At 45.7% G+C, this 12966-nt stretch overlaps 1 protein-coding gene across 5 annotated transcripts in view; it reads left to right on the top strand.

The window, feature by feature from the left end:
• shank3a (SH3 and multiple ankyrin repeat domains 3a) overlaps positions 1-12966 on the top strand; it is a 453580-nt gene that overhangs the window by 415187 nt on the left and 25427 nt on the right. For all 5 annotated transcript variants that reach the window (XR_013962530.1, XM_080737440.1, XM_080737438.1 and 2 more), the window contains exons 19-21: positions 4047-4171; positions 5219-5354; positions 12303-12383. Coding sequence is in view for 4 of the 5 variants with exons in the window: in XM_080737440.1 (XP_080593566.1) it covers positions 4047-4171; positions 5219-5354; positions 12303-12383 (342 nt within the window). In the remaining variant the exon portion in view is untranslated. The remainder of the gene's footprint in view (positions 1-4046; positions 4172-5218; positions 5355-12302; positions 12384-12966) is intronic.

Raw genomic sequence — 12966 nt, 5'->3', positions numbered from 1 at the left:
TCACTTAGTGGCTCTTTGCGACCCCTCATATGTCAGTGGTTTAGTTGGCTGCTTTCCAAGATTAAATGGAGTTTGGAGTAGCACACTTACTTAACAAAACACATGGACACGAGCATGCGTGTGCGTGCGTGCGTGCATGCGTGTATGCGTGCGTGCGTGCGTGCGTGTATGCGTGCGTGCGTGTGTGTTTGGTCAAGTAAGCAATCTGGTATGTGAGAATTTGTGATCAAGTTGCAAATCTCATTTAGTTAGAGCAGGTGACATGTGGCCCTGTAATACATTCCAACTGGAACACATTCCATATTCCAAAAATCTATTTTGGTTGTACAGGATGAAACCTTTTAATGTTTCCATAACCGTTAACCAAAACTCGTTACTTCAGCAAGTTGCCCGCTGTCCAGTGTTTTGTGCCATAGTACAAAAGGTGTCCATTGCACAGTAGGCCTATGTGCTATAGGTAGGCTACTATAGGACCATAATGACTGCTTCATACATTTTGATGTTTGAGAGGATAATGTCTGTGCCAGACCTTTTTAGTGCAGGCTTTGAGAAAATAGGAGGTATGCTTTTCAATTTGTTCCCTTGTGTGCGGGTTCCTGGTACGGAAGTGTCTTTGTGAGAAGAGTAGTGGGGCAGGATGACATGGTTCTGAATTGTTTCTATGTTTGTATGAGTGAAAGCTTTTTGGTTTGTATTTGAGTAGATTCAAGATTCAAGATTATTTTATTGTGTCCCCGAGGGAAATTTGACTTGGACATGCAGATTGCTACTTAACATACAACAAGACAAACAGAAAGAAAGAAATTTAAAAAGAATTGTGCAAAATGCAGTGCTGACTACAGTTCAAGTGCACACAGTACATTACATTACACTACATCAGGGTTTTCCCCAAGGGCCAAATTATGTCTAGGCCTAGGGTACCAAGCCGAGGGCCACAACATTGCAAGGGGGCGACGGTGGCGTTCCCACTACTCCAGCGACAGTTCAGATATCGTCGTTGTCAGGTGAAAATCTTGTATGTCCCAAACCGTTTGTTTTGCATTTATCATTTTAAAAATGATTTAAACTAGTGAAAACAGCCGATCTACAAGCTTAGATAGATCGGCTGTTTTCACTACTTTTGTGAGACGGCCTTGTATGATGAAGCAGGGCTTTACTTTGCGAAAGAACATACAAATTTGGAGATACGAGGTTTCCACCCGACAACGACGATATACTAGTGTTGTTGCTGCTCTTATACCACGACTATTATTACTCGGGTTGGTGGGGGCCAGACAGTAGCCCCCCGCGGGCCGCAAATGGCCCGCGGGCCGCCTATTGGGGAACCCTGCACTACATTATAGAGTCACCAGACCCCACTAACAGCCTGAGTTTAACAGAGTAACAGATATGGGAATAAATTAGTATTTGTATCTATTCAGATGTCTTTTCTTATTTTTCACTGGGACTCTGTAACGTCTGCCAGAGGGTAGCAGTTCGTATTCTGAACACAGGACATGGGAGGGGTCTGCAATTACTTTGGCAAGTACCTGAGGCTGATAAGGGCACAGTATGTTCCAGTTGGGAATTAGTGCATCTTGACATTGAGTGATTGGATGAAACACATTACGGTGTAAAAACTAATGGATGAGATGGAGAATTCTTTCTTTGGTGTGATGGACAGAATACAAAAGGAGGGAGATGGACTTAATGTTCTTATGCTCAAGTCAAGTGTGGCTTTAAAGTACTTTATAAATGATTGTTTATTTCTCTATGTATAACTTGTAAGGCAGAATTGGCAAACTGGAATGTTAGCATGCTATATACTATCAGCCATCTTGCACTTAAAATATGTAAAATAACACAAAATAAAATATTGAATGGGTGAATGATGTTTTTTTCTTTCTTTTCTTTTTCTTTTTTTCTTTTTTTGTGGCCCCATGCCTAATCTAGTTGAATACCCCTGCGTTAAACCAAGCTGTGGTACATAATCAGTTCACTATTATGCAATATATCACACCCACATCTTTAGTGCACTTTATTATCATCCGGTGCTTTAGATAATGTTTAAGTTCAAAAGAACAATGTTGAGTACTTGGAGTTCAAAATAAACAGTTGAACAATCCTTGTGCTTTGAGCAGAGCACATTTTCAGTATCCATCTGTTTTCATCCTCCATGTTATTTTAGCAGTAGTAGTTGTAGCAGTTATGATATTGCTATTATTTTGTGTACAGTTGTTGTCCCTGCTCCCTTGCTATCAGCTTCGCTGGGAGTGATAATTATCTGGAAGAGATACTATGTAGGAGGGACCTCTACTGAGTTTACTGACAAGCAATTGGAATGTACAATGTAATCTTGTTTGACATGGTTCCACAGAGAAATATTGTTAAATATCGATCTACAAGCTCACAACGATCTACAAGCTCACAAAGCCTCACGATGCTATTTTAAAAATGTTTTGCCTCTTTTTTTATATTATTTGGCAATTTGGCCAATGTTTGACCAGTTTTTATTGTGTAATTAGTTTGACACTTTTGATGCAGTAATGGTCTTCTTCTTTTGTAGATATTAAAAAGGTCTTAAAAGTAATTCAATTGTCACTTCACTGTCATCGAAAAAAGGAAAGAAAATCATGTGGGGACCCCTGGGAACCACTGCTCTACAGCAATGTGCACCAGTTAGAGCAGGGCTGTCAAACTGGCAGCCAGGATCGGACCCTTTCGCAGTCTGCACGTGGCCCATCAAGAAATCCTCCGGATAATTTATGATGTATCTGTAGGACAGCCACTCTCAGGCTGATCGCAAACGGCTATCTCTCCTGGCAGTTTGTTGTAGGTACTTATGAAACAATAGATGGTAGTTAACACTGCTCATCAACCCTCCAGTCTGCCCAGTGCCTCAATGAGGTGCTTAATCTTAATGCTGACATGCAAAGCCTTCTTATGGAATGCCACGACAACAGTTCTGTCTTTCAAATTAAATTGGGCATGTTGGAAATGCAATTCCTCCCACATATTTCCCCTCTTTGCAGTCAGTGCAGGTCGCTCATGGGAATAATTGCATGACAGATAGGCCACTGTTCAAGGACTAACCATTATGGCTGAAAAGTGAGTTTCAGATTGTTTCAGTTTTCATTCAGCGCGACGTGATGAATTAATGGTATGAGTGCTATAAATATTCACAGCTCTGTGCAATGGTCAGGACATGCACGTAATGACAGCTGTTCTCATGCCGTCGGAGTGCTCCACCTAAATCAGTGAAATTGCGCTTCTTTGCCTGTCTGACATTGGCAAGTCTAATAAGTAGTAGAGTCTTCACACATCCTATCGATATACAAACAGATATTTAATTGAAGGGGGTTTCTCCATTCATTCATAGTGAACCGTGCAGTCGAGCTGTTGCAATTGTTACACGATTAAGGTTTATAAAACCAGGATTGATTGATTGATTGATTGATTGATTGATTGATTGATTGATTGGTTCATTGGTTCATTGGTTCATTGGTTCATTGAATATTTTATTAGACAGAAATGTAAAAACAGTACAAGTACAGTCAAACACTTGGTCTACCAAAAAGGTCCTTGCGGTCTTGTTTTCATTGGGGTCCTATGATTCAGGCGAAAGTGCAGCTTTAGAAATCTGGTGGACAAACCAATAAAAACTGTTAAAGATAAATCTGTGCCTGTTTAATTGTGTCCTTGTGTATACACACAGTTTTATGATTGTGGGGTTTCCACTCCATTACATCACACTCTCTCTGACTTTGATGTTGTGTTTGTGTGACGTAGCATAGAACCGTGCCGTTGCCAGTTTGCCACCTCACAGTTTTCTAATTTGAACATGCAGCAGTTCATAAACGCAATGTGGCTAGGCAATCTCCTTCATAAGAAACTATATTCATAAAGTGAAACACAGGGAGAGCACGTATTATTAGATTATGTAGAAAAAAAAATTAAGGAAATAAAAGCTTTGGGAGTATGCGTGCACAGCTGTTATTTATTCATTTTAGGCCTATATGACCTAAAATGAGTCTGACACCCCGATTGTCTTTGTGTGTCTCCCGCAGCTGAAACGCCCATCGAAGAGTTCACCCCCACCCCGGCATTCCCCGCCCTGCAGTACCTGGAGTCTGTGGACGTGGAGGGAGTGGCCTGGAGGGCCAGCCTGAGAACGGGAGACTTCCTCATTGAGGTAAACCTGTGTAGCCTGGTTGCCAGCCTGCTCGCTCCGTATGTGTCTCTCACAGTCTGGAAAGCCTCGTATCTCCAAGGGGAAGTATAGGACATAGAAAGCGGCTAGAACACCACCGCAGCTTTCCGATTGGTCTGTGGTGCGGGGCGGGACAAATACACCGGTGTGTATTGGCTGGCTGATGACGTAGCTACCAGGGACGTGCTGGCCATTGGGAAAAGCGGGACAATTCCCGAACGGCCGGTTCATTCCCGGCCGGTCCAGGCCGGCCATTAGGAAAAAATAAAAAATAAAATGTCGGCCTTCGTTCCATTTTGGGGGCTGGGCGGCCAACAAAGTAAATTGTCACTGTCGGGCAGAAACCTCGTATCTCTAAGTTTCAAATTTATATATTTTGCTTCATCATACAAGGCCGTTGCACAAAAGTAGTGAAAACAGCAGATCTACAAGCACAACAGCAGATCTACAAGCACACAACGCCTCGCGGTGCGAGGCGTTGTGTGCTTGTAGATCGGCTGTTTTCACTAGTTTAAATCATTTTTAAAATGATAAATACAAAACAAACGGTTTTGGACATACAAGGTTTCCACCCGGCAACGACGAAATATAACTCATGTACAGTAATTGGCCCACTGGCTTGTCACTTGTCATGATCTGAAATGGCAAATCTTTGAGTAGCAGCAGCGCTATAGAGAGAGATCTCTCTCTATAGCGCGCAATGAGGGCCTCTGATGCGTTGGAACAACATCCGATCAGCAACGACGTCGCCTACGTCTCAACTGACGTTCAGAAATACGAGTCAACGGAATCATTTCCAGACTGTGATGCGGAGAGACAAAACAAATCGCGGAACGGAGCGAGCAGGCTGACACCCAGGCTAAAACCTGTGCACTGCAGTGAAAAGCCTGGAGACAACTGAAATGAGTGATGCATGCGTCCTCATACTGTATCCTTCATCCTAACATACGAAGCACACGAAAATGATGATGATGTGGTGGTGTGTGTGTGCATGTGTATGTGCGTGTGTGTGTGTTTATGCTCCCTCAGGTGAATGGGGTGAATGTGGTGAAGGTCGGCCACAAGCAGGTGGTGTCTCTGATCCGACAGGGGGGGAACCATCTTCTGATGAAGGTGGTGTCTGTCACACGCAAACCCGAGTCGGAGGAGGTTGTCCGCAAGAAAGGTAAGGACCAGAAGAACCGAGTGGTCATATTAACTCATTGACTCAGACACATTATTTTTCGACTTACAGGTATGTTGTTCCCTGCCTAACCCATGAACAATCATAGAATATTGTGCGTTGCTCCGATTTGCTCGCACAAAAGATGCACACGGGTGTCCTGGAATTGGAAAATAATCCCTGTCCACTTGTGATGATCCACTCCAAAGATAGCCGCTTCCGTGTCGCCCCTCTCCCCATACACATTCATTATGGCTATGTTTCCTGTTTTTGTTCCGGTTACGTCATCAACGTGTCAGGTGACCTTGTTACCCCGGAAATAATTGGTGACCCATAAGCTAGCGAACAGCGCCATCCAGCATCAAAATAAGTCAAAGTAGTCACTTGTCGGCCTGGACCATTGGCTATTTAAGTCGTTGAGGTTGTCACGCAGCATTAAGTGGGTTAAGAATACCAATACCCTCTTATGAGATAAATATTTCACATTTGGCACATCATGTGGCAAAATATGTTTTGGACCGTGTATAATATATGCAGTACATTAACAGAAATAGAAACTATATTGTTTTTCATACTGGCATTTTCCAAAGCATATATATTTTGGCAAACACATTCCTCGTGCAAACATACCTGATGCAGACACATACAGTATACTGTATGATCATGTGGAACACAAATAGAATTCAGAGGACAGAGGGATTGACCAGCACAGTTTGTACTTATTATGTGATTGCACAGAATGAAGCCTACGGTAACAGCCTGTAGCCATCAGGGCTCAGCGCCTGTTCAACAGCTTGATGCAGCTCACTGGTCACTGCCAGTGGTGGAAAAAGTACTTGCATTCTTTACTTAAGTAAAAGTATCAATACTGCAAAATTGAATTACTCTGTTACAAGTAAAAGTCCATAATTCAAAATGGAAATACTCCAGTAAAGTAAAAGTACCTCAAAACTGTACTTCAGTGCAGTACTTAAGTAAATGTACTTAATTACTTTACACCACTGGTCACTGCTCTATAGTCTGGTGGAATGGCTTTGATATTTACTGCAGGTGTTGCTTTCCTTGGCCACAACATACTGTGGTCAGGGTGGTGACTGGTGAGTGTCCTTGATGCTGGATAGATAGACCTTTATTGATCCCAGAGGGTGTGACGTATCACCTCATTGCAGTGGCCCAACAAGAAGTCCATTGGCAGGAACTATTGTGTTGAATGCCAGGTTGTAGTCTTCAAAAATCATTCTTAAGGTCTTTGCACACTGCTGCGTTTTTCGGGCCGAATATCGGAGTAAATTTCGGAGCGCGTGAATAAAAAAATCAACCTCACGTTATGTCAATCACGTTTGCACACTGCTGCCGGTTTCGTATTTATTTTCGGACCAGGGTTGATTTTATCCGATTTTCGCAGTGTCGCCACGGACTGCCTTGCTCTCTCTCTCTTTCCTCTCTCTCTCCCTGGCCTCTGGGTTAACGCAACGAAAACACGCAGTGCAGTGTGCAACCACCTTTACACAGCCGTTCCTCCACAGCTGTGTGAAGAGCCATGGCCATTGCATTGCAGGTGGATCTGTTTGGATGACATACAAATGTCAATGGGTTCAGTGCGGCAGGCAACATGGAACAAATGTAGACCCTACCCGACACCAATCTCTCAAAGCATGTACTGACATTTGGGGCGATAGATCATGCCATTCAGGCATCTTACCTTGGAGCACACTGGTGGACATTGTGCCCATCCCTGTAGGCACTACAGCCTGGGAGAGGGAGAGGTTAAAAGTATCCGCTCCCACCAGCTGGTCTGCATGCTCTGAGGACGTGGCCTGGCCCACAGAGCCAGCCGCCTTGCAGAGCTTCACCCGTTTGAAGGCTCTGCACATGTCAACCTCCTCAGGGTCTCCCTCTGAAGTCTTTTATTTTCTCTTGCGCTTGTCACATGCTCCTTGTGTCACTGTTGTCAAATTGTTCTTCTAGTTTGACTTGTCTTAGAAGACACTCTGGGTCCTTTTGATGGCTCTCTGGAGGACAGTTGGTTGTACCCAGATTCTTGGATCTGAAGGCAGAATTCGGTGCATGTAGTTTTTTGGAACTGCTTTATCAATGCACTTACTGATAAATCCAGACACTGTGTCAGAGAACTTGGTGACATTATTCCCAGAGGCATGCCGACCGAACCATTGTCCCGTTCACGTGATCAAAGCAGTCCCGTAGCAGCTGTAATCTTGTCTATCGAGGAATCTTTTGAAGATTTGTGTGTTTCTGTTGTCATGGTGACCGCTACCACGTTTTCCCTTCGCTGTAAATCCGTTCGGTTACCATGTCAACTGTGGCCCGTCCACACTCAGCTCCCACACAGCCCTGGCAACGTCCCTACAACTCTGTCTATGCGTATCCATGCTAGGTTAGCAACATTTTGGTAATATAAAAAGGTGGAAACTTTCCAAGGGAATAGGTAATAGTTTGACCGCATGGCCACCAGTATTTTAACCCTTGAATTTGTCTGCCTTTTGGCGTGCCCACTTTTTGCAAGTTAACTGAAATAATATTGTGTGTGATATCAGACATATTCACTTCAGTAATATCAAACATGACATGACAGCCTGTACGTGATCCTCGTTGGCTCAGATGGTGTAGTTGTATGGGCTTAATAGCACTGTATTAGTGCACAATATGTTGAGAATCAAACCATTTTCCTGTAATTAAATTCATGAAATTGTGGTCAGGGTCTATTTCTTACTAACACAAAAAAACACCATACTGTATAGGCCTATCATTAACACAACATCCAATCATACCCACATTGGAATCGCGTGTTGAGGGGGCTATATAAAGCACACCTAGTACAAAACAGTTTTCACTTCTTCCCATAGGGCATACATGGGCAACTGGCGGCCCGGGGGCCACATGCGGCCCCCACCTTCACTTAATGCGGCCCACAGGTTAATACCGGAATACTAATATATTATTGATTTCAGCTGTTACAATACCAAACATGACCTGCTACTATCTTAGTAGCTTAATGACTGGTATAGTAGTATTAAAATGTATTTCTTTGTATGTCCAATGTATTTGTATTTAAGTTCATAAAGTTAACATAAGTATATAACTAAATGTGTTGGAAATTAAATCAAAATGTTAGATTTCAGGATTCCAATAAAAAAATAACCATTTTTTTTTTCAGGATTCCAATTCAAAAGAAGCAAAAATAGCCGATCTACAAGCTCAAAACACATCGCAGCGCGATGCGTTTTGAACTTGTAGATCTGCTATTTTTGCTCCTTTTGTTTTGTATAAGACACTAGAATGACAAAGTAGAACGTAGCAATATGCAATGTGGCCCTCTGGAGTGAAGGTGGAAATATAGTGGCCCTCGCCATCATCAAAGTTGCCCACCCCTGCCATAGGGTGTGCCACAACAGTGTTTTTTGCAGGTCTTTCAGTCCAAGTGTATCAAAAAAGCAGCTGGGTTAAGGCAGCGGAAGCTTGTGATTCGCTGCGTGGAGGGGACGAAAGTCGGGGGGACAGAGATGCACCTAAACCTAACCTTAACCTTTAACCCTAACCTCAGTAAAACTACCGCTAGTGAATGCTAACCTGCCGACGCTGGTGAATGCTAACCTGGTGAATGTTAAACTGTTCGGACCAACGGTGCTTAACCCAGTTGCTTTTTTGATACACTCGGACTGAAAGACCTGCAAAAAAACACTCTCCCGTGCCACAACACAAAGGTCGTCGTTAAAACTCTATTTCCTCCGCAGCTTCCCCGTGTCCATACGGCTGCACCCCAGCCGGAGCGTACTCCAAGGAGTGTACGTTTTTGAAATTTGGGTGAAGTTCCAAATTCCCATGGAAACGTAACTTCCCATGGAAAGCGTTTGCAACCCTATCCATGACCACCAGTCTGAAGGCGTGTATGCATGTGTGTGTATGTGCGTGTGTGTGTGTGTGTGTGTGTGCGTGTGTGTGTGTGTGTGTGTCTTTTTTTTGTGTCTGTATTGATACAGAGACTGTGATAAATGAGTTGACCTAGTTCCATGGGGACAGTATTGTACCTACTGCTGTAGACCCCTATAGGGCTAATGCCCCCTTGTAATTTCTCTCTGCTCCCTCTCATGTTTCTCTCTCTCTCTCTCTCTCTCTCTCTCTCTCTCTCTCTCTCTCTCTCTCTCTCTCTCTCTCTCTCTCTCTCGCTCTCTCGCAGTCGCAGACACATTTTCTTTGTCCATTTACTCTTAAGCCTCTCTCATTAGACCTGGCTCAGAGGAGATACAGTGTGCTCAGACAATGGGTTCCTAAAGCTGCTTTAATTGTTGCCCTCCTCGCCAGTAAATGAAACTTTACATCGATCTATCTATGTATAGTCTTTGAGGGGGCATGTTTAAGCCTTTATTTAGACAGTGAACAGAGACAGGAAATATGAAGACAGAGAGTAGGTCAGCAAATGGTCGGGCCTGCTGGGTTAGGGCATTTTGTGTCCCTGCGGTATGTGCCCTGCTGACGTAGTTATCGGTTTGCCCTGGGTTTTGATTTACTGAACAGGAGTTCAGAAGTACAGTCCATTTCCTGTGCCGCCTGCTGCTCCTTGTCCATTTCTTGTTGCCTCTATCGGAGCGCAAAGATATTGTGTCATACACGTTGTGGAGGACGATTAAGACGGGTAGAGACATGCAGCGCGGCGGGGTGGAGGAAAATTGAAATGGATGAACGGGCCTTGCAGGCGTGAATGGGGGACGGGACGAGAGGACAACCTGGGGAAGTGGGATTGATTTCAAAATGTTACACTTTCGGTGTTAAGTTAACACTGAGGATTTTGCTGTGAGGACTGGACCTGGGTTAGACATCCTTAGGAGCGGCACTATAGATTGGTGACAGACGGGCAAGACAGATGTTGGTCTGCGTGTGTTTCTGAGCTGAGGTGATGAGATGTGACGTGAGGTGTGTCTCTTGGGTTCCCTCCCTCCCTCTAAACTTCTCCTAAATGTCTGTTTTTGCTCTCCGCTCTGTGCTGCTGTGTTAAACACACTCTCTGGCAGCCCTTCTCTTCCACTGGGAATTTCTCTGCATTTCTGTGCCTATCTTACCTAGCTTATGCACACTTTCACTCAGACAGAGATACAGGCATACAGTAGATACACATACTCTCTACACACACACACACACACACACACACACACACACACACACACACACACACACACACACACACACACATACGCATTCTCTGCACCATCCGAGGCCTCACTACTGCCACCGTTACCATGGTGACTACACTGCATGTTTGAATTAAGCATTACAGTGAGAGCATCTCTCTCTCTCTGCATCTCTCTCTCTCTTGCTGCCTCTTGTCTGTGTCTCTGTTCCTCTCTCTCTCTCTCTCTCTCTCTCTCTCTCTCTCTCTCTCTCTCTCTCTCTCTCTCTCTCTCTCAATCTCTCTCTCTCTCTCTCTCCCTCTACATCCTCCTCCGTCTCGTCCACTCCCTGCATACTGTACCAGAATGTGCAGACCGGTCGGTCGAGTTGAGATGAAGATGCGCGATATGGACCTTCCTCGCGGGCGGCGCATGTACAGTCGGACAAGCAGGAGTGCGCCTGCGGACCGCGGCAGAACAGTCCGCCGCGTGGCGAGGTGTCCCGGCGTCTCCGCAGGTTCGAAAATCTACTTCTAGCTCTCCAGTGGTGCATTGAGACTTGGGGGTGGGTCTGTGGGAGGGGGGCTTGTGCATACAGTCAGTAAGGTTGGGTATTGTTAGGAGACTGGAAGGAGTTGGAAGAAGCGGGGGGGGTTATACGGTACTGTATCATGCTGACAGCTGTGGCTGAATTGTGGTGCTGCGTGTAACAAAGGGGTTTTGGAGTCACACCGGGGCAATGGACTTCACCTCCTTTTTAGAATGTTGTGTGGAATACCGCAGAGTCGGGACTCTGAAACTACGCCGTAGCTTCGGCTTCAGACAGCCGTTGATAGCGGTCTTCATTGTTCGCTGGTTTCGGCAGTGTTCCTGTGTCGTGCCGCTGTATCCTATATAGAATCCCTGCATTCAACAGAAGCTGTCTATCACAGTTTGAGGCGGAGTGTTTTCCTTCCAGCTCTGTACGTGTGTGTGTGCGTGCGTGCGCGTGCGTGCGTGCGTGCGTGCGTGCGTGCGTGCGTGCGTGCGTGCGTGTGTGCGTGCGTGTGTCATAAAGGTTTCTGTCTGCATCGGGATGTGAACTGTGCGGTGCGCTATTCTCCTGGCCGATTGATTTCACTGTCATTACTTAGTTGTGCGCTGTGCCTGCGTGTCACTACAGTCCCTGTCACTGCTCCCCTCTGGGAGCTTGTGCTGTGGCAGGTCCCGCCCGCGGGGCAACGCATGTGTCTGTGGCGTGTGTATTTGCCAGCACAGCATGCTGTTTGCGATGGACCTCTGCCAAAGCTCAAACGGGAGCAAAGGGGCGACGGACGCCTCCCTGCCTCTCCTCTCCAGCTCTGTTTGTCCCATTCCACTGGTCATGGGGGGCTGAGCTCTGTTGCGGATTTGGATTCAGTGATAGACATGACCCGGAGCGGACATGAGCCGTATGTTCACCGCCTACGGACTGCTCCGTGGCGAGGGTTCCACAAACTGAGACGCTGAGAGACTTTAACAGACTTAACTGAAGCACGCACATGCGCCCTCGCCCGCACACACAAACGCACATGCGCCCTCGCGCGCACACACAAACACACACACACACACAGTGAGACCCTGAGAAAACAGGCATAAAGACATAACAGAGCAATGAAGAAGCTTGGCTCCAACCGCAGCCTGAACAAGGTGCTGACCCAGTGCGAGACGTCTGGCTCGACCGAGTTTGACCAGATCAGAGCGTCGAAGACGGGCTGGTCTGGCCGCCTGGGCGAGGCCAAGCGGGCGCTGAGCCGCAAGGCCAAATGGTCACCGACAGCGTCCTCAACGCCGTGCCTTTTCTCCACAGCCCCGCCGCCGCCCAAGAGAGCTCCCAGCACCACCCTGACGCTGCGCTCCAAATCCATGACCGCCGAGCTGGAGGAGCTGGGTGAGTGGAATGCACACACGCACTTGGCAGGGATACCTGCAAAACACACCGTCATTCATGACCAGTGGTTCTCAACCTTTTCAGAACGCGACCCCCAAAATAATCATATTTTGACTGGGGACCCCCCACCCTGACGAGCACTAAGAGTTGAGGCATTACATTTTGTATAACACGGTTCTATTGTGGAAATAGCTGATCTACATGCTCACAACGCCTCGCGTTGCGAGGCGTTGTGAGCATGTAGATCGGCTATTTTCACAATTTCTGCCTTTAATATTAGAAGATTTGGCCAAGGTTTAATTTATCATTTTAGAGGTATTAAAAGGTCCTTAAATTGTCACTTTAGAAATGTACAGATACCCTCTATACACTTAAACTCTATGGTGGTTTGTTAACTGTTGAGTGAGAAAACAATGTTGCACATTAAGTTAATCATCTGGGGGCCCCCCAAAATAATTGGGGACCCCCCTGGGGGTCCCGACCCACAGGTTGAGAACCACTGGCATACACAAATACACAAATACACACTCTCAGTCAAAACGCACGCGCATGCACATTTTGCGGTCCCTTCCTCCTTTCTGAA

The sequence above is a fragment of the Nannobrachium achirus genome, assembly GCF_963921795.1.
Source record: "Nannobrachium achirus genome assembly, chromosome: 11".
Classification (NCBI taxonomy): Eukaryota; Metazoa; Chordata; class Actinopteri; order Myctophiformes; family Myctophidae; genus Nannobrachium; species Nannobrachium achirus.
The sequence above is the reverse complement of the archived record's forward strand: the minus strand, read 5'-3'. Positions and strand labels throughout refer to the sequence as shown.